Here is a 23,388-nt window from a genome sequence, read left to right as displayed (position 1 = left end):
GTGTGTCTTGGAAAAGCCCTTCCAGAGGCCACCTCTTGTCAGACGCCCGAGGCAGCTTTCCTGCGGGTCGGCCTCACTGGCTGTGTCCCCCACGCCCTCCCCGGCGTCCTCCCGGGCTCAGGGACGGCAGGAGGCAGCACCTGCAGGAGGTAAGTGAGGGTTTCCGCTCCCACTGTCACTGTCACGACTGCTGCCCCTGATGGCGGAGCCCAGAGGGCTCAGGTGCGTCCTGGGAGGCTGTGCGCACTGCCCAGCTCCAGCCGTGCCTCCAGCTGTCGGAACCTGGGCAGGTCCTACCGTCGTCCTCCCATCTGTGAAATGGGTCACAGTGGGACGACGACCCGGGTGAACTCCTAAAGCAGCAGGTGGTGCTGAGCCACGCCCCCATCTGACGTCACCCGGGGGGCCTTCCAGCCGCTGCTGCGAGCCCAGGGGTTCTGGCCCTCCGCGCGGCTCGAAGGCCATTCCTGAGCCCCCGGCCTCGGGGACGAGAGGCCCTTTCCTGCCGCTGCCGCTTGCTTGTTGACGTCTCACACGCCTGCCTGTAAGCCCGAGATGCGGCTTCTAAGCCGGGGCAGACCCGGCCTGCTATTCTGGGGTCTCCTTTCAACTATTTTGGCAAAGACCAAATGGCAGCCTCCTTTAAAATAGATGCTCCCAGCCAGAGGTCATTCCCTGAGAACCAGGTCAGGGGGGCCGGGACTTCTCCCCAGCAGCTCATTCAAGTAAAACCAGACCCCGGCTCGAGGGCCCGAAATGCCGCTGGCAGGCTTGGGGCTGGAACCAAAATAAAACCTGGCCGGCGCTCTGAGGCGTCTCAGCTTCACACACGCGCCGCTTCCTTCGTGCAATCACAGAGGCCAGCGCAGGAGGCGGCGCGAGAGCCCGGGTGCAGGGGGAGCCGTGGCCGTGGCAGCCCAGCCGACTCCCATGCACGGTCACCCCGGGGATGGACGTCCAGGGAGAAGAGTCTCCTACCCTGAAATGTGTCTGAGAAACGCCCTGAGTTCGGGGAGCCCCCCTGAGCCCAGTTCCCGGATTGCAGCCCCGACAGATAAGCCCGTTTCCCTTTCTTCCTGCAGCCAGTGGCGTGACGTGTTTGCGCACTCAAACGTTCTTGGTCCTTTCATGTCATATGCAACCACTAACTGGGGGACCTTTGGGGAAAGAAACCAGAAAGGAATTCCAACAATAAACGGGCGCTACTTCCCATTTTACTAAAGGTAGGGCACCGGCCGTCAGAGATGGCAGGTTGCACAGTGGCTCAGGTATGTGTCCTGCCACCTGGTACCCCAAACGCCAGCCGGCCAAGTGCGTCTCCTCCCTTCTGCTCAAGCACTAACTCCCCCCACCCCCACTGCCGGGGCATTGAACCTGGTGGCAGGCCTGGGTGCAAATAAATAAAATATATTTTTAAAAGATTTTATTTATTTATTTGACACAGAGAGAGAGAAATCACAAGTAGGCAGAGAGACAGGAGGGGGAGGGGGGGAAGCAGGCTCCTGGCTGAGCAGAGAGCCCGATGCAGGGCTTGATCCCAGGACCCTGAGACCATGACCTGAACTGAAGGCAGAGGCTTAAACCACTGAGCCACCCAGGGGTCCCTAAATAAAATATTTTTTAAAAAAGGGGGCTCTCTGGCAAAGGTGGGAGTCCCAGCTCCTAGCACAAGGCCAAGTGTGGGGGCTGCAGGGAAGGCCTCATCCAGACTCACATTGGTTTCTCAGCCTCGGATGGTGGCCAGCCCTGTCTCCTCCCTCCCATGCTGGGGCTGCCCCAGGTCTGAACGGGCTGCCGGGACCCCCGGGCTCAGGCCTGGCCTTGGCATTTGTCCTTGACCGGCTCAACCCAAAGGCTGGCCTGGGGCCTGCCCCACCCTGGGGGATCTGAAGGGTGGTGGTGTGGCTGCTGAGGAGGAGATGAGGCCTTGGGACCTGGGAGGTGGGTCACAGGGTCTCACGATCCTGGGAGTCCTGTCTGTCCCCAAGCTCGCTGCGATGGGCCGGGCTGGGTGCACAGTCCTGGAAGGAGCCCAGGGCAAGTACCTCAGGGCTGGGGGCTATCGGCCTCCATCCCGGCCCCTCCCCTCTGCCAGGGGAGCTCGGGACCACCCCAGACAGCAGGCCAGCGTGCCGGTGTGGCCGCGAGCCTGGAAGACTCACAGGTGGGGGGCTGGCTGGGGCCCCTCGACGGGGGCAGGGCCAGTGGAGAGGTCGGGGTTGCGGGGCAGGCGTACTGTCTGCACAGCTCCCACGGCTGCCCTCAAGGAAAATGCACCATCTCCGTCCTCAGAAACTTCCAGAACTCAGGAACACTAAGTCCATGCAACCATCATGAGAGCTGTGCCCGATAACTGAGCACAGGCCGCAGGCATTTGCCATGATTCATTTCCCGGCTGCCCTTGTGAGGACAGCAGACACCGGCCGGCTTGGGGACAGCCCAGCCGGTGTTGATGGGGAGACCTCTGTGGAGCTCTGCCCTCTAATCCCCTGCTGTGTGCCTGTGGGCAAGTCACTCACCTTCTCAGAGCCTCAGCCCCCTCCTACCCTCATGGTGGGGATTCCACAAGGATCCAGGTGAGGAGGGTGAGAGCCCCATGCGAGGCTGGACAGTGGCCTCTCGTCCCTGGCTGGCGTGGGTGTGTGCTGGCAGCAGGTGCCACACCAGGACAGAGGGGGGCCTGGGGGGCTTCCTCTTTTAAACAGATGCTCTGGGCAAATCAGGCTCCTTGCTGTCCTCGGTCACGCCCTGGGCTCCTGACTGTGTGACTATGCGCTTCCCAGGACCCAGATGATGGCCGTTAAGTCAGCCCCGGGATGTTTGGTTTCTCACGGGCCATTGTGGTCCCAGGGGGCAGGGGGTGTGGACACACCAGGAGCAGTGACCGTGGCGCTCAGAAGGGACCCAGCCTCTGTCCATCCCGATCACCCAGGTCAGGAATGTGACAGCGGAAAGGCCCCATGAGATGCAGGCCCTGATAGGTCTGGGTGGGGGGTGGGGCACTTCCTGTGGCCCAGGGCGCAGGTCACGGTGCGTGGGTCCATCACAATGCAGGCGGGGCGGCAAGGGCCCAGAGCTCAGGCAGAGGCTCCCCAGAGACGCTCGTAAAGCAATCTGATCTGGTCACTGCCTCTTGGCCCCTCCAGAGCTCCCTATGCTGATGGACAAGGCCCAGTGGCCTCGGCTGTACCTCCGGACCTCAGCTCCCTGCTCAGTGGCTGCCTGGTGGGATGACCAGCCACTCTCACTGGACTGTATCCTCTCTGTGCCTGCTCCACATCTGTGAGGCTGACTGCCTGCTTCAAAGGCAGCTCGTCTTCCAAACCCTGCATGATTAGAGACCCACTCCCCGACCCCAGGTCCAGCATGGTCCCAGCACGGTCACCTGCGTGGGCGCCCTCAGCCCAGGAGGTTGATGGCTGGCTTGGCGGTCTGCTTCTCCCACGACACCCGAGCTCTCATGGGTAGGGCCCTCTAGCACCACCAGGGCCTCAATAAATATTTATTTGCTCAACGAACAGATGAATGAATGAATCATCCTGCAAATACGATTTGTTTTCACTTAATAAATATATCCCACTGTTTTCCCACACCATGATCTGATCTTCGTAAACTTGCTGACTTTTGTGGACAGACTGTGGTTGACTCAACCATTCTGCCCTGTTTCTAATATTAGGTGGTTTCTGAGGGTTTGGGTTTTTTTTTTTTCCTTTTCTATTATAAACAATACTGTGGTGGACATCTTTGTGCATAAACATTTTTGCTCTGTGTTTGGGATGCGATCTCCAGAAATCAAATCTCTGGATTCAGGCTGAGAATTTGGGGTTTTCAGTTTACTGTCCTTGAAAGTAGGGGTCTGTGCGCGGGTGGCATTAGAGGGTGACTGTCCCTTCGGCCGTATCCTCAGTAGGACTGAGTGGGTTTTTTTTTTTTTCCCTGTTCTTGTTTTTGTTTTTCCTTACCCCCTTGACAAGTAAGCATTGAAACTGGATTTTTCTTTTATTTGTTTTAAACTTTTAATTTTATAATAGCTTTAGGTTTGGGGAAAAGTTACGCAATGTCCATGTGGACCCCAACCTGGGCTCCTCTGTCAGCATCTGGCCTCCGTGTGGTAACTTCGTGACAATTAGCAAACCAGTAATGATACACTGTTGCCAACTGATGTGGGCTTTCCTCCCATTTCCTCCGTTCTTCCCTCATGTCCTCTTCCAACCCAGGATCCCAAGGACCCCACAGCATGGTTGGTCACCGTGTCTCCTTCCGTTCCTCCTGGCCACGACGGTTTCTCAGACTTACTTTGTTTCAGTGACCTTGACAGTTTTGCAGGGTCTTTGAGGATGGCCAGGGCCGACGACGGGTCCAGGAGCTGCATTCCTCAATGCTCCCTTGTCTCCTGGGGTCTTGATAGTTTTCCTAGAAATCTGAGTGACTTTAGCAATCGTGAGCATGAACCCTTTCCTATCATGACCACCCCCATCGAAACACCTCTGGGTTTTTATTTTGTTTTGTTTTCCATGTGGGTCTGTTACTTTGAAGTACTTGGTGAGGAGCTTTCCAGCAGGTGGGTGCTGGGGGGGGTTGGCAGCGTTAATGGGCAAAGCCTGTATTGATTCTTACATCGCTCAGCTCTGTGGGGGTTCAAGGAAGGGTCTGAGCTGGGGGGTCACATACCTTGGGGGCAGGAGTGGCACAGGCTGTCCTTTGGGAGTGGCGGTGTCTCTTCTTCAGGGTGGGCCAAGGGCAAAGCCCCCGGGCAGGCAGAGAGGGGCCTCTGCCCCGCCTCAGAGCCAGAGCCCCAGACTTAGCCCCTGACCACACTTAGAAACGAAATACAGAGCCTGCCAGCACCTGTCTGGTGACCTCCACCCAGGCCACACGTGGCCTCTCAGGGGGCGTGGTTGATGGGGGTCTGGGCCAGGCCTCTCTGCACCACAGGGCCTTTGCGCTTGCTGGCCACCCTCTTCTGCAGGGCGTCTCCTCATCACTCAGGTCTCTGCTTGGGCGTCACCTCCCCAGATGGATCTTCTCCGTCAAGTGTCCCCTGCTCCCCCGCTCCCCTCTCTAGCCCGCCTCGCAGCTTGCTTTGTGAAACGGGCAGTGCTCACACCATTGGAAAGTAGCCATTTGTCCCTCATACATGGTAAGAGGGCTTTCCCAGGGTAGGCTGCGCCGGCCCAGCCGTGGGACTGGCCCACTCTCCAGTCTCTGCCAGGGCCAGCACAGGACTGGCATTTCGGGGAGGTTAGTGGGGTCTATAAACGCAGAGAGAGAGGGGCGGCTGCGAGCGTGGGTGGCACCAAGCAGGTCCTCCCCGCTCTCAATGAGACAGCACCATCGGCTGCTGGAGGCGGCCACAGCGCATGGGCCCCGCGGCCCCGGCCTAGAGGACCAAGCTCTGTCCACAAGGACGGAGAAAGGGAGAGGGCTCAGTGAGGGGGGTCACCTCTCTGACCAGGACTGGAGTTCCCGCCTCATCCTCCTCAACGGCCTCCTGCAGGACCCCAGGTGCTTAGCGTGGCCTCCCTCTCCAGGAGCCTCCCTGGCCCCTCCTGGGCCGTCGCATAGGGGAGGCCGCTGGAGCCCGGGACCTCCACAGCTGGCCCGCCTTAGTGACCCGAGGACCCCACCTGAGCTCTTCGCACTGCTTGGGTTACAGGGTTCTCTGCCAGGGGCTGGGGTGCGGATGGGCCCCCCTATTTTACAGGGAGAGCCAGGCTCAGAGGAGCGTAGCCACTGCCCCACCCACGCAGAGGTGTCAGACGGAGTCTGATTTGAACTCGGGCCTGTCCGACTGCGGGGCCCTTGCTCTGACCAGTAGGACGCTGTGCTGTGTGACCTTAGCGGATGGCTTCACCTCTCTGAGCTGTTTCCTCACCAGCAAATTGGGTCCCTCTGAGGACAACCATGAGGCCTGAGCAAGAGAGCACGTGTGGCGGTCATCACTTGGGGCCATGAGCCTCCGCCGGCAGGACTCAAACCCCGTTCCCAGCCCACCCTAGCCCCTCCTCCCCCTACGCCCACCCCAGCCCCTCCGGAGTCACAGCGCAGTTATGTCCGGGGTTGGGGAGGAGGAGGGCTGCCTGCCTCCCTCTGCAGGGGGAGAAGCCACTGGACGGCAGAGAGAGCCCAAACGGGGCCTGGCTTGGGTCAAACCCAGCCGTGCGTGTCCAGCACCGGCCCCTGGCTCACCGAGGGCTGTCCAGAGACCAGTCTCTGGACGGGTCTCTGGACCTCTGCCTTGTGGCCGCCATGCCAGCGTCATCTCAGGCACTGCGGAAAGCCCAGCTCCGGAGGAGACCTGTCGCCTGTCTCACTGGAGGACGGGGCTGCTGATCAGAACTTCCAGCCCGCGTGGCTGGGCCAGAGACCCCACCTGGCTCCTCCGTTGGGGTTGTGGTTTTGAGGAGGGTGCTGGCCTGGCTGGCCTCCCTCTAAAAGGCCCCACCCCCGGGGGAGGGTGGGAGTGACAGGTGAGGGCACCGGCCCTTGCCCTGCCCTGCCCCTGCCCGGGGAGGGGCCTCTGACAACAGCCGCTCAAGGTCCCATTGGAAAAGCCTCCACGCATCTCTTGGGCCCTGGTTAGGGACGCTCCCATGTGAGGCAAGCAGGGCCTCTGACCTCTAGCAGGTGGCCTCAGGCGGGGCTGGCAATAAATCTTAATGCCATTCTCCCTGCAGGGAGGACATCCAAAGGGCCAAGCATTCTCCTCTTGTGTTCTGACATTTGAAGAAGCCGCCAGGGGAGGAAGGACTTGGGCGCAGGAAGAATCACAGTGTCCGCTCTAAAGAGGCAGATGCCCCAAATGTCCTTTCTCCTTTTCCACTTCTCCTCATCTCTCTCTTTGCCTGTTGTGTCACTGCTTGGAGACCCCGTGTGACTGAAGTCTGGCCAGAAGGAGGTAAGCTGTGCTGGTGGGTGTGGCTTCTGGGAGATGTCTTGTGAGATGGGGATGTACCTGTCTTCTCTGCGGTTGTTGAGTGGAATGTGGATGGAATGGCTGGAACCCAAGCAGCCATTTTGTACCATGAGGTCAAACTCGTATAATGAAAGTGAAGGGGGAGAAATGGAGGAAGCGGAGTTCCTGATGAATGTGGAGAAGCCTCATCACCCTGGACCTCTCTTATGTGGGAAATACACACATTTATCTATCTTGCTTAGAGTACCGTTATCTTGAGTTTTCTGACCTGTATAGCTGGGTGAATACTCAGAGTGAACACAGATACTCTAGCAGCTCCAACTGGGGAAAGATGAGCTATAAAGTCCGAATCTATTTGATTCCAAAAGCAACCTCAAGGTAGGCGGGGGGTGGGGAGAGATGAGCACTGGAGGACTCAAGCTGCTGCTGACAGGGCCAGGGATGCCCCAGATGAGGTGTTGGTCAGTTTTGCTGAGCTGTGACCCCCCCCCATTCCAGGCTGTCCTCTTCTAGCAGGAGGCCTCAGGGGGCCCTAGACAATGATGCCTACATTTCAGTGGTGGTGACTCTCCCCAGACTCACACACCTGGGTGGGGGTAGCCCTTCTTTGCCCAGCTCTCCACCTGCCCTCTAGGCCACAGAGAAAGGATGTGTGCTGTGTCGGGCAGAGGGAAGTCGTGCCTCCCAGGGCCATTATCTGTTCCCAGGGCAGCAGGCACGGCGACCGCTCAGACCCAGCTTCCGGGTCTAAACTCGTGCCTTGTCATGAGGGACTTGGGGCTTTACTCCTAAGCCTCAGTCTCCCCACCTGTAAAATGGGGATCATAATGGCCAGCCACGTAGAGTGGCTGGCAGGATTCAGTATGATGATGGGTGAGACACACCCAGCCCATAGCAAAGTGCTTTATGTGCTAACATCCTGAGTGTGAGCAACTGTAGGGTTACCCCTGCAAATCAGGACTCATAAATACCAGCGTATCACCAGGAGGGCTGTTGGCACACAGATCGCCGGGCCTGTCCCCTGGGGCTCTGATTCAGCAAGTCTGGAGTGGGGCCCAGGAAGGCATTTCAAGCCGAATCCCAGGTCGGGAGGCCACATTTTGAGAACCACCAGTTTAGACAAAGCTGTGAAATCGAGCCCTTCCTTAAGACCACCTGAGCCAGGTGGCTGGGTTTGAATGTAGGCTCCAACCCTTGGAAGCTGTATGACCTTGGGCAGGTAGCTGCCCTCCTCTGAGCCTTTGGCTCCTCATCTGTCACCTGTGAAGAATTAGAACCCCGCTCCATGGAGATCAATCGAAGTGACAGGCACATTTCTCTTCCTCCTCCTCCCCCTCCCGCTCCTGTTATCATCCCTGTCCTCACTAGGTGCCCAGGAGGGGGAGCGGCTTCCTGTCTCCCATCCAGTCTGCAGGAGTGGGTGCCTGCTGTGTGCTCTGCTCCAGGACTCAGGCCCGCCACCTGCCCCTTGCCATGCCCTGGCCCTTGTGCCTGGGGAGGGGGCCCTCTGCCCTCCAAGGAGCAGCTTCCCTGGCCACGCGGGGATGGGCAGGCATGGCTAGGGTCGTCTCCCCAGGGTTAGTCCTGAACTGACGACCAACTCCTCCCCAACTGCCTGACCATGGTAACCCAGTAGGTGTTGCCAACAGGTCACCCCCAGAGCCAGGACAGTGGCGGTCCAGGCTTGGGCAGAGTCATGGGGTCAGTCCTCAGCTGGGCCTACCTGGGGCTCCTTGCTGAAGCTACTGCCATCTGCTGGCGGGCTGCCGCACTGCGGGCAGGGTACCCTCCCCAGACCACTTCGGACAACCCAGTGGCCCTGTCTCCAGCTTGTCCCCAACGCTGGGGAGGGCCCGACCAGCCCAACTGTCACGGGAGGGCTTGCAGAGGTGGCTGTGACAATCAAACGTGTCGGGATATAGTCTGCGTGCCGTACAATTCACCCACATAAGGGGCGCGATTCGGTGGGTTTGGCTTCACGGCGGTGGGGGCCATCGCTACCAAGTGTTAGATATCCCCATGCCCCAAAAAGAAACCCTGTACCCATTGTCCATTTTCCTGTTTTTCTCAACTCCCCTCAGCCCTGGCCACCATCTGCCTACTTCCTGTCTCCATGGATTTGCCAGTTCTGGACATTTCACACAAATGGATCCCAAGTATGTGGCCTTTGGGTCTGACTTCCTTTGCTCGGCATACGGTGCGTTCCGGTGCGTTCCGAGACCATTCATCTTGTAGCGTGTGTCGGTACATCTTAAGGTCAAGTCCCATTTCCTTGTGTGGCAATAGCACATTCTTTTTATGCATTCACCACCAGATGGATACTTGGGTTCTTTTCATTCTCAGGCTCCTAGGAATAGAGCTACTGTAAACATGTGTGTGCAGGTTTTCATGGGGGCCAGAGTTTCAGGGGGTGGCTGTCTTTGTGAGCGGCTCTTGACCGGAGACAAACTCGAGTTGGTGGATAAATGGGCCAGGTGCCTCCCCACGCGGGTGATCGGCGGCACCTGTGTACAATTAACCAGACAATTACAGATGGTATCCGATTCACCAAGCAGAGATAACAAGGTGCTGTGAGAAAAATGAGGGGGCGCCCAGCTTCAGATAGGGCAGTCACAGAAGGTCTCTGAGGCCGTGACATCCTGGTCAGTGAAGATGCAGAAAGAGCCAGTCAGGTGAAGGGGCAGCATATGCAAAGGTCCTGCAGCAGAGAAGAGTTTGGATAGGCAGAGCAGAGGAGCTCGGGTGAGGAAAGGGAGAAAGAGGGCACAGGAGGTAGGAGGCAGGGGTGGCTTGAGGGATACCCTGGTGAAGAGATGACTGTTGACAAAGTCACTCACCCTTGCTGTGTGCCAGGGAGTTCAGCCTGCTCTCCCGAGACAAGAAGTTTTAGCTTTCAGGTAGACTTGTTTGTGCCTGGTAAGAGTTCATGAAGTGGGGGAGGTCAGAGAGAAATGTCTTGTAATGAAGAAGGAGCCCAGTCCTAAGCATCTAATGAGCAGGGCAGGTTTCCCAGCTGGTACCCCCCTCACACATCCCTCCTGGGCTGGAGGGAGGAAGCAGGGGCTCCAGGGGAGGGGGCCCACCCTCCTTGGAGAACCTCAGAGGTCCACCCTACTTGGTCCGGGCCGCCTGGCCCAGCCAGGGTCTCTCTGAGGCTGCTGAGCAAGGTGAGTGAGGGCGTAGGCTCCGGTGTCCACCGCCAGGGCGGATGTCCCAAGTCTGGCCTGACCAGCCTCGCCATCTTACCTATGTCTTGGATGCATTCTGGGGGTCAGGCTCCTCACTGAGAAGGTAGAGAAAGTAACCTCTGCCTCCCAGGGTTGTCTGAGGGCTACCTGTGCTGTTAGATGAGTTTGGAGAACATGTAAAACACCTGGAATGGTCTAGCACTGAGTCTGTGCTTAACGGAGGGGAGCTCTGACTCACTCTTGCCATGACTGTCTGACCCATGCCGGACCCAAGTGGGGACATCACAGCGGACATAGGCCTTGCTAACTGCGTGCCGGGCACCCTCACTCTTTCACTGCACTGACTCTTCAGGACAACCTTGTGATATTGGTGTCTTTATTGTCCCCATTTCAGAGGTAGAAACAAGCTCAGATGAGTAGAACACCCTTCCTGGCCTCACAAGTCATGAACAGAGCCCTGAGACTAGGTCAGCCTCAGTGGAGACCCAGGTTGGCCCAACTTCAAGGGCTGTGGTCCCAAACTGGCCTTGCCATGAAACCAGTGCCTTCTCTGTCCCATCCCCTCCAACCATGCCCTTAACTCTTCATTCTGGACCTTTCCACTCCCCAGGGCAGCTCTGAAGGTGGGAGGTGTGTGAGGATGTTGTCACGCTAGATGGTGGCTGGCTGGTCACAGGTTCCTGAAAATGGGGCTCTGACTGATGGTGTCTCATTGTCCTCACTAACAGGGAACTGCCCCAGTTTTCCCCAAATTTCTCCAGGTCACTGCCCCTCCCTGCCACCTTAGAGCTGTGCCTCTGTCTTCCACAAGGTGGGTGGGTGGAAGGATGGATGGATGGATCCATGGATGGATGGATGGATGGATGGATGGATGGATGGATCATGGGTGAATGGATGGATATATGTGTGGGTGGATGGATAAATAGGTAGATGGATGGATGGTGGATATAAGGATGGGTGGATGGATGGATGATGGGTCGGTTGATTGGTGGATGGACAGATGGATGGGTTAAGTGGATGGATGGAGAATTACAGTGCCATGCTCGCAAACATACAAAAGGTAGATAAATGTATTTATTTTATCAGTGATAATAAATGAATGCATGAAATTTCTATCCCGAACCCAACCTGCCCAAGGCGTGAGGTCTCCCAGGAATTCCCACCTTTGCCGTCAGTCCTCCCTGTGTGCACCCCACGAAACTTTCCATCCATTCTTCACCTTTGAGCCCCTCAGACGAGAATACGACAGAACAAGCACCTGGTGAGGCACTGGTTTTGGCGCCTCTCACAGCCCTCGCCAGAGAGTGGTGCCCGCCCTCCCCCTGGTCCGCGCAGGGCTGTGTGGCTCTTTGGACCAACCGTCCACTGTGTCTCTTCAGTGGGTCCCGATGGCCATTGTGGGAGCCCATTCGGCAGATGGGGACACCAAGGCTGGGGAGAGGCAGGGGCCAATCCTGGGTTCCCACGATCAATTGTGAGACAAGAGAAGTGGCCAAGGCAGTGGTGGAACCAGCGGGTCCAAATCCAACACCGGCGCGATCTCTTTTCTCACCCAAATGCTGCCCTCCCCGCAGCCCCGGAGGGAGGCGCACACACATGCAGCCCAGCCCGGGGGGCTCACCCTGACATTCCAGTTACTGCCGTCTGAGAAGGATGGGGTCGGCCCTGGACTGTGGCCCGGGCAAGGTCACCTCCAATGGGTGGGCACTAATTACAGACATGCTTGTTCACCTTTCTGAGTCCTTCAAGCCCTGGGGATGCAGGCAGTTTCCGAACCTGCCGAGGGGTTCAAAGGCCCAACCTGAGCAGCTGAAGCTCCGTCGAAGCTCTCTCCCCGAGAGAGCCGCCCAGGGCTGGGACTCGGGGGGCCAGGCCGTGGGTCCTTGGTCTATTGTCTTCCCACGGCAGGGCTGCCTTCGTCCCGGGCAGGGGCCACCTGCCGCCTGTCCTGTTGGCTCCGCGCAGGTGCAGGTGACCAGCTGGCCGCTCCCCAGTTTATCCGGCACCTTCGAGGCTGCCAACTACGGACCTCTGGCAATCTGGGTGTTGCCCTGTTGTCAACTGGTTTTTTGTTTTTTTGTTTTTTACCATTTTATCCACTTCTAAGTGTGCAAGTTCATGGCCTTAAGGATTTTCAGTCTTGCGTGACCACCACCACTATCTACCCCAGTACTGTCCCTCTTCCCAAACGGAAGCTCTGTCCCCATCGGACACCACCTCCACGTCCTCCTCCTCCCCAGACCCGGCGCCCACCATCCACCCTGCCTCTCTGGATGAGACTCCTCTCTCTGGTGCGAATGGAGTCACCCAGCATCTGTCCTGTGTCTGGCTTCTGTCACGGAGCATCGTGTCCTTGGGGATCATCCATGTGGAGGCGGGTGTCAGCGTTCTTTCTTCTTTAAGGCTGACGACTGTTCCCCCATGGAGATGGACCACACTTTGCCCCTCCAACTGTCAGGGACCCTTGGGACGCCGCCTCCTGATAATTGCAAACACGCAGCTGCAGACACACAGCTGCGAACGCAGGTGAGCCCGTATCTGTTGGCGTCCTTGCTTCCAGGTCACTCGGGCATATCCCCAGAGCAGACTTGCTAGGTCACATGCCTGTTCTGCGTGTGACTTTTCGAGCCGCTGTTTTCCGCTTCCCATAGCAGCTGCCCCATTCACATCCCCGTTCCTGCACGCCCTTGACCCAAAGTCCCAGAGCCTTGAAAGCAAAGACCTTGCTCTAATCCCTGCACCCTGCGTCCTCCCCTCCCTTGCCCCCTGGCCGGGCAGGAGGCGGTGACAACAAGGCGGGAGAGGACAGCAGGCTGTCATCACTGGAGCCTCTGGGGTCCCCGTCCTGGCTCAGACGGCATCTTATGGGGCTGCAGGTCCCAGTCTCTGCCCACTTCGGGCCTACATGGGAGGGTCCAGGCCAAATCGTGAAGGGTGACAGGCTCACGAGGCTCCACCCCAATCCCGATTTCCCTTTCCAGGGGGTCCTACCTGCACACCCACCGCCCCACCTCCACAAGACTCCCAGGAGCCTTGCCTCTGCCAAGAAGAGGAGACAAGGCAGTGACACGAGAGCTGCTGGGCTCATGGAAGATTTGGGACCTCCTCAGTGTCCCTGGGGTCACAGACCTCCACCTGCTCAGCCCTGCCCTGATGGGCGGGGCGGTGTGATAAAGCCCTGGGTGTGGACAGGGATACTCCAGGGGGGCCAAGGCAAGAGTCACACCCCAGGGTAGAGCCCCACCAGCCTCGCAGTCCTGCAGACATGGGACCTAGATGGAGGGAACCCAGGGAGACCAGGGAGGTGGGCGGCCTGGCTCCCTGCATGGTGGGGGGCACTAGGGGCCTGTTGAGGACCAGACCAGGCATCGCAGCTCGGGAAGCAGTGCCTGTGACTGGCCCTCAGCCCCCCAGCCAGGAGCTGCGTCCCTTCAGACACACCCCGCCTCCTCCCGAGACTTGTTTCCCACCCGTGCGGTGGGCAGCACCCCAGGACGTGCCACACAGAGCGAGTGACCCCCGCCCCAGGGTGCCCTGGGGCACAAGGCCATCCCCCCAGTCCCTGCACACAGCGACTAGGGGATGGGGCTGGATTCCACCGCATTTACCTATGAGCTTACAAACTGACCTTCAATCCTTCTTCCCTTCTGGGTTCATTCTCACAGCTTAGAAAACACTAAGCTGGCTGGGGAGAGGGTCTGGGGTTGAAAGGGAGAAAGGGATGGGGGTGCTTGTGCAGGTCTCCCTTTGAAACCGTCTTCGGTCCCATCCTTAGCACCCCAGGACCCCCAAGGCCTGGTTCGATGGGCCTGGCATCACCCCTCGCAGCTGCTGCCCCCCTGAGCCCTTGCCAGCGGGGCCGAGGCTTTGGGTCTGGAGGTCTACCCCTTCCTTGTCAATTGACAGCAGTAGGGTCCCCCTCGTTTGGGGGCCCACCCAAGTTGCCAGGCATCGAAGACTCCTATCCTCTGTACGAGGCAGCTGTAACTGAGTCCCACAGCCCGGGCAGCTTAAAGAAGAGGGATTCACTGTCTCCGGGTCCTGGAGGCTTCAAGTCCACGACTCGGGGCCCGCTCATGTGGAGGCTGGGAGGGCCAGTCTGTGCCCGCCCTCGCGCCAGCTGCAGCTGGTTTGCCAGTGATCCTTGGCGTTCTCTGCAGCTTGCGAAGCTATGGCCCTCTGTCCGCTTCCAAGTTCACGGGGTGACTCCCCATGTTCAAGTCTGTCTCCAAATTTCTCCATCTCCCAAGAACACAGTCATATTGGATCGGGGGCCACCCTGCCCCGGTGGACCTCTTCTCTACTTGAGTACATCCGCAATGACCCTATTTCCAAATAAGGCCACCTTCTGAGGTCCCGAGTAAGTCCCCCTAACTAACGGAGGTGGGCTTAGGAGATGCAACCCAACGCGCAGCTCCCTCCTAACCCAGGCCCGAGGGGAAGCCGCTTGGGCCGCTGACCCGTCAGGACGGACCCGAGCACAGCCTGCCAGCTGCAGAAAACACATTCTCCTCTCCAATCGGTTTTAAATATTAACCCCTGGCGCCAGAGAGTCCCCCCTTTTTCCCTAGGGAGCGTCCGTCAATAGTGTCACAGTGAGGGCTGGGCGGGTGTGATCCCGCCGCACACTCCAACTACGTTCCTATGTCATTGGTGACACGCGAGCCACAATGGAACCAGCTTCATTCCACCCGGCATCCCTCCCCTGCACGCCTGTGAAGTCCAAGAAAAGTGAGCCACTGCCCATGCTCTGTAGCTCTCACTCAGGGGACCCCACCCACCACCACTGTTGGGGGAGCAGGTGTCATGGGGGGGGCAGGGAAGGCACCTGGTCCAAGACGGAGCTTGGCCACCCACTGTCTCTGGACCCGGGCAGGTCACGTCTCCTCCCCAAGCCTCCAGGTTCGCTTTCTTAGGCGAAGATGGTAAGCCTCAAGGCTTTGGCGGCGAGTTCGAAGATAAAGGAGTTCGGGGAGAGTCTTACCCGGCGTATGACACAGCTGCTCACGACCGTCCGCGGACCAGCACACCACTGCACGGCGGAGGAAGGTTTTCGGAGTTCTCAGCAGAGTAAACCAGTTTCTCCCTCTCCCTACCCCCCCCCAGCTGTCTACCCCCCCCGACGTGTGCACACACACATACGTACAGTGTAAGCCGGAACAGGGGCATGCACACGCACACACACACACACATTAGCCTCTTCTTTCCATGCACGCTAACCGTCTATTGGTTTAAAAAAAATAGCCACTTTCCAAACCGGGGATTAAAATGCATCTTTAGCTCGATTCCTCAGAACACAGTCTTACATCTTAAAACAGTGATTTGGCACAGACGCTGCTCCCATCACAGGCAAATATGTTTCAAGTAAAAACGCCAAGCGTCTCCCTGGGCTGTGTTGTAATCTATTAAATAACAAAGTAGAATAAAATACTTTAATGTTTCGGTTACACAAACGCCCACACGTCCGACAGCCGAGCTGCAGGGAGGCTCCTCGGGCGGTTGGAAGCCCCGCGCGCCCGTCGGTTTTCCCCGTGGGTGAGGGGGGCGCCCGGCCAGCGGAAGCCCACGGGGGTGCGCACGGGAAGCAGCCCTCCCTTGGAGCTCCGGCTGCCTTCTGATCTGACCCCGTTTGAGAGAATCGGGGAGGGCTGGGCCTCCGAACACCAGCCGGGCAGAAGCAGGGGAGGGGCAGGGAAGGGGGGAGCTGTGCTGGGAAGCTGCGGGGCCAGGACGGCCGGCGGGGCCCACGGTCACTCTGCACCTGCTGCTGGGAACCTGGACGGCCTTCTCTGTGCCGGGCCTGGTGATCTACGCGCCGCCTCGCCAGCTCCGCTTCCTCGGCCGCCGTCGCTGCCGCCGGAACCGGGGGCCCTTGCCGGGGGGTCCGGGCCGCCCGCCGCGGAGCCCAGCCCCACTCTGCAGCAGCCGCACCATCTCGTGGTCCTTGTGGTCCAGCACGCGGGGCAGGAACAAGGAGGACTTCTGGGTGCGGCGCGTCTTGAAGCCCCTGCGGGGCCGGCCCTTGCCGTTCACGGACACATACCACAGTCTCTCGGTGCCGGGCTGGCGTTGCGCCCCGGGGCCTCCGGGCGCAGTGCGGTAGAGCCGCGAGGCGTACGTGTTGTAGCCGAGTTCGTGGATCCGCTCCACAAACTCACACTCGGCGTTGTAGCTCTCCTGCGGGGGCGGAAGGCCTCAGTCAGCTGCTGGGGAGGCCCCCCCACGGAGGCTGGAGGCTGGGGTCTCGGGGACCAACGGTCCTGTCGCCAGGCCTCCCTCCCCCCCTCCCTGCTGCCGGACACCCATGCCTCGGCTGCGCCCGTCCTCCCTCGCAGTCTGGGGAACTTGGCCCTCGGGGTTCAGCTCAAGGCTTCAGCTGTTCTCCAAGCCTTCCTGAGACCCCGGGGAGAGCCCTGCCCCCTTCCCTGGGCACTGACTGGGGGTGGGGGGGCGTCCCGGCACGGGGATGGGTTGCTGTCACAGCAGAGCAGAGACGGGCCTGCCCTGCATCTCTGCTGGAGGCGGGGACGTCGGCAGGACATCTGGACACAGATGGTGCCCCAGGCTGCTTTCAGAAACTGTACACGAGAAAGAGAAATGACCACCGGTATGGCTGGGCTCTCATGAGACTGGCTTCTCCACGGCACTGGAGTTTAAGTCCCGACTCTGGGCCTTGATCTTGGAGAGGAGCTATCTTGGCCCCCGCGGTCCTCACCCCAAGCACATGGAGCCAAAGCCAGGAGCCCCGCCGGAAGCTGGGGACACAGACACTGCTGTTGTCAGGGTGGCTCAGGGGTGCGGGCGCCCCACACAGTGGGGGGTAGAGGAGACTGCTGCCCGAAGAGGTGAATGGGGACTCTTGTGTGCATCTGGGACAGACTGGGAAGCATGGGCTGGGCCTGGGTCTCTGCCTTCTCAGAGACAGGCATCCAAAGGGAGAGAGGCACAGACTCTTAACTTAACAGGCTTTGCACCAATGTCCCCTGGACCACCTGGTGGGGCGCCCCCAGATCAGGGGTGGTGCCTCTGACTTACACCAACCCAGGTCAGGCTTTGGTCTGAGCTGTAGGCAGGTGGGCAAGCCAAGTGCCCCCAGGGCTTCCCTCCTCCCCGGCGCCCGGGGGCAGGGCTGGGGGCAGGGGATAATGGGCAGAAGGAGCTTGAGATCCTCATGGTCTCCATCTGCAGAGGGAAAAGGGGGGGCTGCTACTGAGTGCAGGTGGTCCAAAAAGCCCCGGGCCCATTCTCAGGGGGATCCAGGCTGGTCGGGGCCGGACCCACAAATGGGACAGCATGTGGCCTAGCAGGACCATAGGGCACATGATGGTCGAGCACCGCACATCTCTCTTTCCCTGATGACACATAAGGGCAGAGGAAGGGGTGGGGGGGCTCCCGTTCGGCTGGAAGAGGGGGCTGCCTCTCCCTGGAACCTCAGCCCCGTCTGCTGTCCCAACCCTCGGGGGATGCCCCAAATGCCCCGGGTCACGGTACAGGTGCTGCTGACGAAGACCGGGCATGGGGTGGGGGGACCCCAAATCCCAGAGAGCCACAAGGCTGTTCCATCTGTGCTCAAGGCCTTGTACGTGGTATGGGGGACCAGGGGCCATCTAGGGGCGAGCGGGCGGGCTCAGGGCAGATCCCCATGCCAGACGGCTACGTTAGCATCTGGTCCCCACACTCAGCCATGCGGAAGTCAGGAACAGCGCAGGCTCTTGTCCCAGGCCCTTCTGTCCTGTGGCTGAGGCCCAGGAACCAGGACGCCAGAGAGTGGGCTCTCTCGTTGTGGGACAACAGAAGGTCTCGCGAGCCTGTAAGAGTGAGGCACACAGGCCCTGCACAGGGGAGTCCTTGACCTTGGGGGAGTCCTTGACCTTGGGGGAGTCCTTGACCTTGGGGGAGATAGATCTGGCACCTTGGAGGGGCTCCTAGAGAGTCAAGATGACCAGGAGGAAGGTGTCAGCTCAGGACCAGGGTCATAGGACCAGGCTCACAGGCTAGGGGATCCCAAGGGAGACTCGCAGTGGCAACAGTTCCCAGTGCCTCTCTGGGTCCAGCTGTCCCACCCCAGACCCTGTGCCCCACAGGGCCTCCCCCCCAGCCGCTCCCACCCACTGACACTCTGCTTGTACCACCTGCTGAAACTCCACTTGCCTCTGCCTGACCTCAGCCTTGGGGAGCCCATGCTGACTTCTCAGGCTCTGCAGCACTCGGAGCTGCTCCAGGAAAGCCGGCTGGGGACGGTGTGCAGGAGGCTGGCCAGACCCCCCCGCAGCTGGTTCTGAACCCCGGGGACCGGGCAGGGGTGTGCAGGGAGGGAGGGAAGGCGGCCGGCTGTGGGCAGCGAGCGTGGTGCGATGAAGGTGTGAGGAGGCCTGCTGAGAGGCAACTTCCCAACGAGGGGACATTTAGGAGTCATTAGGGAGAGGTGGGCCCTTCTGATGGGGGCGTTTGGTCTGGGCAAGGCAAGGAAGGGTGACCAGCACGGCCTGTTCCGGGAACCCAGCGAGGTTCCAGAGGCTGCGGTGGGAAGGACGGTGGAAGGCAGGCGCAGAAGGCGGCCTGAGCAACTCCCCTGGGGGCCAAGGCACCTGGGGGCCAACCTATGGGGGATGGGGAGCTCCTGGAGGCCACAACAATAGTGGATTCACTTCCGAGTAAGATCCCAAAACGTACGCCTAGCAGAGAGTGCGACATACGGTAAATGCCGACGGCACTGGTGAACGAAGGAATGATCGCCGGCCGGACGGAAGGAAGGAAGGAGGGCAGGCAGGCCAGCGTAGTTAGTGCTAGTGACAGCAGCCACGGGTAGACTCCGGCCCACGGGGATCCCCCAGGTCATGCTTTGTTCTGTACCCCAAAGCCCTGGGCCGCCCCGCACCCCCCACCCCAGAAGAGGTGTCAAAGTCCTTACACTTCTCCTGCTGATTCAGTCCTCACTGCCCAATCTGTGAACTTCCCCCATGTGGACGGGGGGGCCTCCAGCAGCAGCAAGACCGGCACCTTCACTGCAAGAACAGAACTCCTCCCGGGGCCCTCTCCATAGGGACAGGGGTGTCTGTAGGTAGTCTAAGGCCATTTCAGGATCAGAAGTCCATTCTGCCCACTGGGCATCAGGGGTCCAGGACGGAGGCTTCTGGAAAGCCACAGTCCGCCTCAAGAAAAAGTCACACCAGCCCTGGCCTGAGGGCTTGTCTTTATGAGCCGCAATCAGAGTTTGCAGACTCTGGGAGCACGTGCAGGAGATGCTGGGCACCAGAGGGTCCCTGGGTTCTATTAAGCGGCCCCCAGGTCAGAGTAAACCAATGGGTTCGTTCTGATTTTTGCATTTCCTTTAGCAAAATAGAAAAACAAAATCTGTGATAAAATAAGGAGCTGAAAGGAGTGTTTTCCTGCAACTCTTGCCCGACGACACTTGGCCCAACTTCCAGACGGGCAGGGAGAGGCTGGCGTGCGTCCCCTGCAAACAGGCTGAATGGAGAGAGGGGACCGCCGGGAGATGGTCTCCGGCTGTGCTGTCTAGGTTCCTCGTGGATGGAAAACCTCTCACTGCCCGGGGAGGTATCAGCCGAATTGCACGTAGTGACTAGTTGGGGGCAGCAAATTTCCTGCTTACGCGCATTTTACTCCAGGCACCCCCACCCCTGCCGTTGGGGGAAGGACATTGCCGATGCCTACAGAGTCAGGGGACCCTTTTCCTGTTGTGGGGGCCCCAGGCGGTATACAGACTGGGTTCCAAATCTGTGTGCCTGGGACACGAGTCCTGTGTCCCTTCCACTATGTTGGGGCCTAAGAACTAAGAGTTCTTCCCTTTCCATCCTGGGGAGAACCGGCTGTGCGGTGTCCTGCTTCCCTCTCTTCTCCCTCCAGGAGCACTCTGCTGAGCCCACAGAAAAGTTTTGCCCAACACACAGTCACGCTGTGCTCTAAGGCTCGCCGGGTCCCTTTACACCAGTGGAAATTTGTGGGGGGACAATCTCTGCCTTGCTGTCAGCGACCTTGAGGGAAGGGCAGTGCTGGGGAAGAGAAAATGTTTGGAGGGGCATCTTCTGACCCAATGGCGCTGGGGAACATAACATGAGTCTCACCCCCAGCGAGGTCCTCCCCGTGGGCCATGTTCCCAGCCAGCCCAACTGGCAGCTGCCTCCAAGAGAAGCCGCTGGAACGACACTGGGTGTTGACACCCAGGGCCCGAGACCCTGGTCCCAGCTGGTTGGTCCTGCAGGTCCCCATGCTGCTGGGTCAAAGCATTATACTGTCCACGTCCCCTCTGTCCCCTGAGGAGAGGTCCAAGGGAGATGGCCGCCCCGTGCACGCATGCCCATGGGAGAGGGCGGACTCACCGAAGCGTAGAGCCGCCCCCTCTTGTTCATGGCCAGGTACCGCCCGGAGAAGAGCCCCTTGATGGCCACGATGCCCACCTCCACCGCCGTCATCTCCAGGATACCTGGGAAGAGTTGTGAAAGCCCATCACTCCCCATGCCTTCCACACGGCTTGGGGCAGAGAGCTGAGCCCCCAGGCTGGGCAACGCTCGGGGGCGGGGGTGGCGGGGGAGGACACTTGGGAAGCTCAGGGAAGGCTTCTCCGAGGAACAGAATTCAGACAGGGGAGGGAACTAATACAACTAATGCTTCTACGCCTGACCGCCAGGTGCTAACGCCTGGCAGGAGGTGATGCTTATTGGAGCCTGTCAACCGCCTCGAGAGCCAGTTCCGTGATCTGATAGACAAGGGAGCTGAGGCTGGGTGACTTTCCCAAGACCACAGGAACGTGTGTGAGCTGGAATTCGAGCCTGGGCTGCACACAGCTGTGGGGGAGCTGTCCTGGCGAGGCTGGGGCCCTGGATGGAGCCGGCGGATGACACAGTCCAAGCAGTGCAGTGAGCACTGGGCCACCCAAACTCACTGGCAATGGACTTGGGCAGGAGATAACTGTCCAGGGCAGGGTCAAGGCGGTATGCAGGAGCTGAGCAGGAAGTGGGATGAGACGCTGCAGCTCCCAGAAGGAAGCTGCTCTGGGCTCTCCCACTCCTCACTGCGTTTAAGGAAGTTTCAACCTCCCCTAACCTTCCTTCTGGACACAGGAGAACTTTTTCACTGGCGGTCCTCCAACAAAGGCCTAAGGGGGGGCCACTGTCCCCCCAGAAGGGCTCCAAAGGGCACTGGAGCCTCTGCAATGCTGTCTTGGGGGGGGTGGCTCTCTGGGTGCAGCCCTGGCTTCCGCATGGCAGCGATCACAGGGCCCAGATGCGCCCCCACCAGGGGTCCGCCGGGAGGCAGGCTGGGTGGATTCTGAGGCCCCCACCCGGGCACCGGGGAAGCGCGTCTCTGGATGCCCGGCAGAGGCGGCTGCGGATCGCACCCTCCTCTGCCTCCAGGCTGCCTGCCCGGGATACCCTGAGAATTTCCATGCTCTGTGACTCTGCGGGGGAGACTGGATTTGAAGAGCACCAGGTGTGGCTGTGAGAGGAGCGCGTGAGCTCCGGCAGCCCCATCTTGCACAGGGGGACAGCCGTGACATAGCTTGTCCCCAACGCATGTATCCAGAGGCATCCTCCCACGACGTCCTCCCCGGAGCTTCGGCTTTCCTAGAGGAAGCGGCTGTTTCCCGCCGCCGCCGCCGCCTTCAGTCCGCTGCACTGCTTCCTACCCGCGGGGTGCTGCAGAGGGACCCTGGACCTGACCATGCTCCCACGCTGCCGCCACGGGGCTCCGGCCTCCTGCTGCCCATCAAGCTGAGCTGCTTCGGTCCCCTTGCTTCGTGCTCCTCTCAGGGAGGCTGAGCACGAGCCAGGGTCCCCGCGGCGGGAGGAACCCAACCCTGGAGCCCTGCGGGACCCCACAAGCACGGTTCGGGGCTGTGTGGGGCGGCGGGAGCATACCTGTGTCCCCGACCCAGCCTAACCGGTATCCCGCGGCCCCCACCCCGAAGGGGCGCGCCTACCCTGCCTTTCGCTCTGCGGCCTAGGGCGGAGGCGCGAGGGCTGCTGTTTGGCCTGGGGGGGCGGGGATGGCTCTCCACCCGCGGCGGCCGCGGCCCAGGACCTCCGCTCTGTCCCGGCCACAGTCCTCCAGGTGGAGGCGGCGGCTCGGTGCGGCCACCTGGGCGGCAGCGATCAAGGAGCGCAGAGGGACAGGCGGGGCGGCGCCCGGGGGTCGGCCGAAGGAGAAGTCGTCAAAATAATAAAGAAGATAATAAATGCCTCGTCTAGCGCCTCTTCTCCGAGAAACTCAAAGGGCTTGAACTTGTCAGGGCCCCCGAGTCCAGCCGAGCGGGAGTCCCCGGGGCTGCCGGCCGCGCGTCCCCTTGGAATGGAGACCCCCAGCGCCCCTCGCGCTGCTCTCCCCGACGCGAGGGAACAGCAGGGGACCTCGGCGAGCGCCCTCCGGCCCGCTCTCCGGGGCGGCTTTGGCGCGCCCACCCGTCCCGGGCGCTCCTCCCCAGGGAGCCGGCCGCCGCGCCGCGGGGCCCGGCACTCACTGTAGGCGCTGTTCTCCAGGCTGCCGTTGACGCGGCCGCTCGGGTGCAGCTGGAGGTGGTACTTGGTGGCGCAGTACAGTTTGCGGCGCCGGGGCGCTCCGCCGAGGTGCTCGTAGACGCCGCCGCGGCCCCCCGCATCGCGCCGCAATCGCGCCCCGGGACCCGCGGCCGGCCAGCCGGGCTCCAGCAGGCTGAGCAGCAGGAGCCAGATCAGGCCCATCGTGGCATCGCGCCCGCCTCGCGGTGGCGGAGGCTGCAGGCGAGCTCGGCGCCCATGGAAGGGGCGGCGGCGGGGCCCAGGCGAGGCGCTCCGAGCCGGCTCCCGCGCCAGGCGGTGCAGACTCCCGCTCCGCGGCGAGTGGGGGAGGGGAGGGGAGGGGCGGGAGGGAGTGGGGGTGGGGGGGAGAAAGAAAGGAGGGGAGAGAGGAGGTAGAGAAAGAGAGAGAGGCACCTCCTTTAATTTTCACCCAGGATCGGGTGAAATTTCCGTTGCTGCGCAAAGCGCTGAAAGAAAAGACGGTTCGGCAACAAAAGGCCGACGTGGTCCCCAGGCGGGGGCGCGGGAGGGGCGGGGAGCCCGGCGGGGCGCGGAGTTCGGGCCCGGCGCCGCCCGCGCACACTCTGCCCCGGCGCAGCGCCGTCGAGCCGCGGCTCCGCTCCGCCGCGCGCCCCGCGCCCCCGCGCGCCCTCCCGGCTCTGAAAGGTCCCTTCCCGCCCCTCCCCCGCCCCCTCCCCCCAGGCCAATTATGCCTCCGAAAATTATAGACCGAGGCCTCGAGGCGGCCGCCCCAGGCCCTGTCACCCCC

The 23,388-nt window shown here is 60.5% G+C and overlaps 1 protein-coding gene across 1 annotated transcript; it reads right to left on the bottom strand.

The window, feature by feature from the left end:
- Positions 1–15,912: 15,912 nt before the first annotated feature.
- LOC111149486 (fibroblast growth factor 3) lies at positions 15,913–22,802 on the bottom strand. The gene is made up of 3 exons (XM_022506580.1): positions 22,583–22,802; positions 20,445–20,548; positions 15,913–16,281 (listed from the first exon to the last, which is right to left on the bottom strand). Exons 1-3 carry the CDS (start codon positions 22,800–22,802, stop codon positions 15,913–15,915), a joined length of 693 nt encoding a protein of 230 aa, XP_022362288.1.
- Positions 22,803–23,388: the final 586 nt, after the last annotated feature.

This window comes from Enhydra lutris, unplaced genomic scaffold, assembly GCF_002288905.1.
Source record: "Enhydra lutris kenyoni isolate GAN:26980312 unplaced genomic scaffold, ASM228890v2 scaffoldscaffold22, whole genome shotgun sequence".
NCBI classification, from domain to species: domain Eukaryota; kingdom Metazoa; phylum Chordata; class Mammalia; order Carnivora; family Mustelidae; genus Enhydra; species Enhydra lutris.
Note: the sequence above shows the minus strand (reverse complement) of the source record. Positions and strands in the feature narration are given on the sequence as shown.